This window comes from Micromesistius poutassou, assembly GCF_964030765.1.
Source record: "Micromesistius poutassou genome assembly, chromosome: 8".
NCBI classification, from domain to species: Eukaryota; Metazoa; Chordata; class Actinopteri; order Gadiformes; family Gadidae; genus Micromesistius; species Micromesistius poutassou.
In genome coordinates this window covers 20,329,366-20,333,088 of record NC_140278.1, presented here as the reverse complement: position 1 = coordinate 20,333,088, position 3,723 = coordinate 20,329,366, and the positions used below count along the sequence as shown (strand labels likewise).

The following is a 3,723-nucleotide window of genomic DNA, read 5'->3' as shown; positions in this document are numbered from 1 at the left end:
CGGCAGGCCGCCTCCATCCTGTGAGGATCAGGGTTTGACGGACAGACAGTAGAGATGGCCGTGGCTCTGGGACCCAGCGCCTGTGGCGTGGAGAGCAGAACACACATGGCTTGTGTCATAGTTTTTGTCGTATCAATCACCGATCCTTTAATCACAATCACCGTCGGGCTGTGGGGAATTTCAGCTTTCGATGTAACACATCGTTAGTGCAGAGAGCACGATGTGAAAAGGATTGTTTATCACGTTGTCACGTTCTACCGGAAGACGCGCGGATACGTAGGCGGCACCTAGCCTCTAGCCATGTAAACCGAGGCCACACAAACACCCGATTGTCAACAATCATATTTTCAATCGATAAATCCTTTTGGCGCCTATGAAACAATAAATACCATAACAATTGAAGCTTTACATTGTGTTTCTAGGTTAAATATTGAAGCTGTAGGGCTCTGCAACATCCGAAACAGTTAGCTTTTGTGATAGCAACTAGCAGGGCTAGACCGGAAGGCAACAAGACCGACTAAAAATATACAAAGCGGGATTACAGGTTTAAATTAACGTCTGTTTAAATATATTTGAAGATCAAAGTGTGTTTTTTTTTTAATGTTTGAAAAAAGTTTAACGGTTCAAAATTGACCAAGTTGCAAAGTCAGAAGTAGTTGAAGTCTCGGCTTCGCCATTCGAGCTTTGACTTCCACTGTAAAAAGCAAAAGTGGATAAAGCTTAATAGTTGAAAAAGTTGAAAGAGTTGAAAAAAGTTGAACAAGAGCCATACTTATTTTATTTTATTGGTTTATTTAAAGACCGGGTAAACCAAGAATAATTATGGGTTTTGAGTTTATAATACCACAGGAAAATATATTATTAACCACCCTGCCAAATTTGAAGGACTAAAAAAATCGCGAAGTATATAAAATTATGCTTCAAAGTTGATGAAAAATGAGCAGTAATCCCTGGCTCAGGACGGTGGGGGCGTGTGCGCTGCAGGCCAGGAAACCACGCCCATCACCGGAGAGAGACCGTCTTCGGTCGGAAACTTAAATAAAGTAAACGAACCGTTAACGTTACGTTTCCCACTGTGGCATCCAGGGAAGATGCACCAACGAGGTTGAAGAGGCATAACGGGCAAGCTAGCTGCAAACTGACAATTCAAACCAGACTCGTGAGCGGTAAAACCATAGACGGGTGAAACCACAGAATGCTAGTGTGCGGTTAATGTATTTATACCTAGAGGGCAGCAGGGGGCAGGTCTACATCGAAGACCGCTTTACGTAAAGCGGTCTTCGATGTAGACCCGCCCATTTTAAACCTGCACACAGAACATTCTCTGAGGCCTAGCTCCTCAAGGAAATGATGAATGGGAAAAATATTTTTTACATGTTTTGAGGGACACATTTAAGGCCTAATTAATATGATAAGAAGAAAAATACTGAATTTGGTTTACCCGGTCTTTAAGACAGGGACCATGTACACGGTTCATTAATTACATGGAGCAAAAAGATGGCTTGTACCAGATTATAGCTAAAAGCTAATTTCCATCTGCTGTCCTTTAACTGTTGTTAAAGTGCTGAACATTTTGATACTTCAATGGTTTCTGTAGCTGAAAGTATGCAGAAGGAGTTGAAGACCAGAAAAGGGGCAGAAGAAGAATAAGAATAAGTATAATAAAGATTTCAATATCTAGAGTGTAAATGCTGATATAGCATTCACACTAACGAGGGACCACCCTCATGTGCATTAGTGAATACAGAGGGGCTCACCTTCATCTTCCGACACCAATAGACTCCAAGGCGCAGAGGTTTTCTGTCTGCTGGAGTCCAGAGAGCAGCTGTAATCCCCTGTGTCGTCATTGGTCAGACCGCTGAGGTGGAGGGTGGGGCCAGTCTCTGATAAGGCGTGGCCATTTCTGTACCAGTGGACGTCCAATTGGTGGAAGGAGCAGGCTGAGGTACAGGTGAGTGTGACCTGACCGCCCTCTTTCACCACATTGTCAGTGACGGAGCTTTGGACCTTCACATCCTCTCCATCTGTTGAACACACAGTGAGACGGACATTATTTAAAACTGTACAGCTTGTGTAACTGTAGATATGGAAAACGGTTCTAGTTATGAGTTTCGCAAATGATAGAGCAGTTGTTGGTGTTTTGAAGCCATCTGCTGGTGTGTTTGTGTACTGCAGATCTGCATTAGCCTTAGGTGTGTGTGATGTCATCAGAACAAGTTGACGTGACATGTGATCCTGCTGTACAAATTACAAACACACCACTGAAAGACACAAATGTGTTTGTCCTGTCTTTCAGTCCTTTAAACTAGAACACAACCGTTACACTTGACAGCATATCCCCTGAAGTTGAAGTGGTCATCACTTATAATTGACTATTTACCACGTCAGTTTGTAGATACAAAGTGTCTTCCAGGTCATCCAGAAACATCTCATGAAGGAGCAGGTGGGTGAGGCCATCTTGCTCAAGGTTGACCACAAGTTTTTAATCCCTCCGCAATGGGAACCAAGACTAGTCCTATCGTCCAGTCATAATGTGTCAGTACCAGAAGTAACACTAGGGACAGTAAAGTAACATTAACTAGTGACGGTACTGTTAAGATATATTAGTCCAGGAAAGACCGCCGAGACAGGATCGCTTTTAACTCACTTTATTGGGTTAAGGTGGTTGGTCTATTGTCTATCATCTATGAAACAAAAGGAGAGGAATGGTATATAACACGCGCGGAGCGTCTCTAAGCTTTACATCTAATCGATACGCCGCCCAAGAGATTCTGATTCTAAGATGGCAGAGTCCGAGTTAAATAGGCAGGTAGAGGTGGGCGTGTTCTGTGGCTTTAAAAGCCCGCCCCCTTCATCTATGTATGATCAGCTACTGCCCCCTTGTGGCTTTGAGCAAGTGTTACAGCTTATTAGTTATAGTACTCTGTACTGTGGCTATGGGAGAATATTATGGTTGAAATATGTTACAGTACTAGAAGTACCACTTACTAGTGACTGTGACTGTTACTCCTGGGTGTCCAGTGTACCCTTCGCCGTTGGTCTCGAAGCGGAAGCGGTATCTCTTTGCGTCCTGTTTCACCGCCTTGATGATCTTTAAGGTGCAGTTGCTGGCGAGGTCCCCCAGGTACAGGAACCTGTTGTCGACGCGACCTCGGCTGCTGTCGTACACGTTGAGCGTGGGGCCGTGGCAGGTCAGGTGATCGGGGCACCACACCACCCGCTTCACCTGCAAAATGACCACGCCTATCCTTAAGTCGACATAGGGGTGGGTGAAGCTGCAGGGGATGGTGGCGGTGGAGCCCTCCACCACGCAGAAGGAGTCAGGGTACTCCACGCCCCAGTCAGGGTCCGCCCCCAGCGGCCCTGGAGGAAGCAGACAGTCGGGTCACAACAGGGTTCCAGATACACGTTCCAGGTAGTAAACAGAAGAAGCATTACAGCTTACCAGCTAGCAGAAGGAGCACAGAGAGGGTCCATGGATTCATCTTCATCCGCTCCATAGCTTCCTTTCAGTGTCTGTCTGGTTATTCCTCTGGAGCCAAGAAGACAAGTCGACCAGCGACTGAAACAACCTACTGAGGACCCACTAAGGACAGGGCTGGGGCTGGCTCGCTGGTGGCTGATTGTGAAAGGCTACAGGAAATGTCCTCACTTTTAACTTCCTACCTTTAGATATGCTCTGCAATAGCCACTACCCACACTTCACTTTAAAAATCCTTCTCC

The 3,723-nt window shown here is 45.5% G+C and overlaps 1 protein-coding gene across 1 annotated transcript; it reads right to left on the bottom strand.

The window, feature by feature from the left end:
• Window positions 1-27: 27 nt before the first annotated feature.
• Window positions 28-3,491, bottom strand: LOC311351006 (myeloid cell surface antigen CD33-like; the record flags this gene model as incomplete). Its single annotated transcript, XM_084471090.1, has 4 exons — window positions 28-80; window positions 1,758-2,060; window positions 2,989-3,363; window positions 3,446-3,491. The coding sequence occupies 4 exons, from the start codon at window positions 3,489-3,491 to the stop codon at window positions 28-30; spliced, it is 777 nt and encodes a 258-aa protein (XP_084327216.1).
• Window positions 3,492-3,723: the final 232 nt, after the last annotated feature.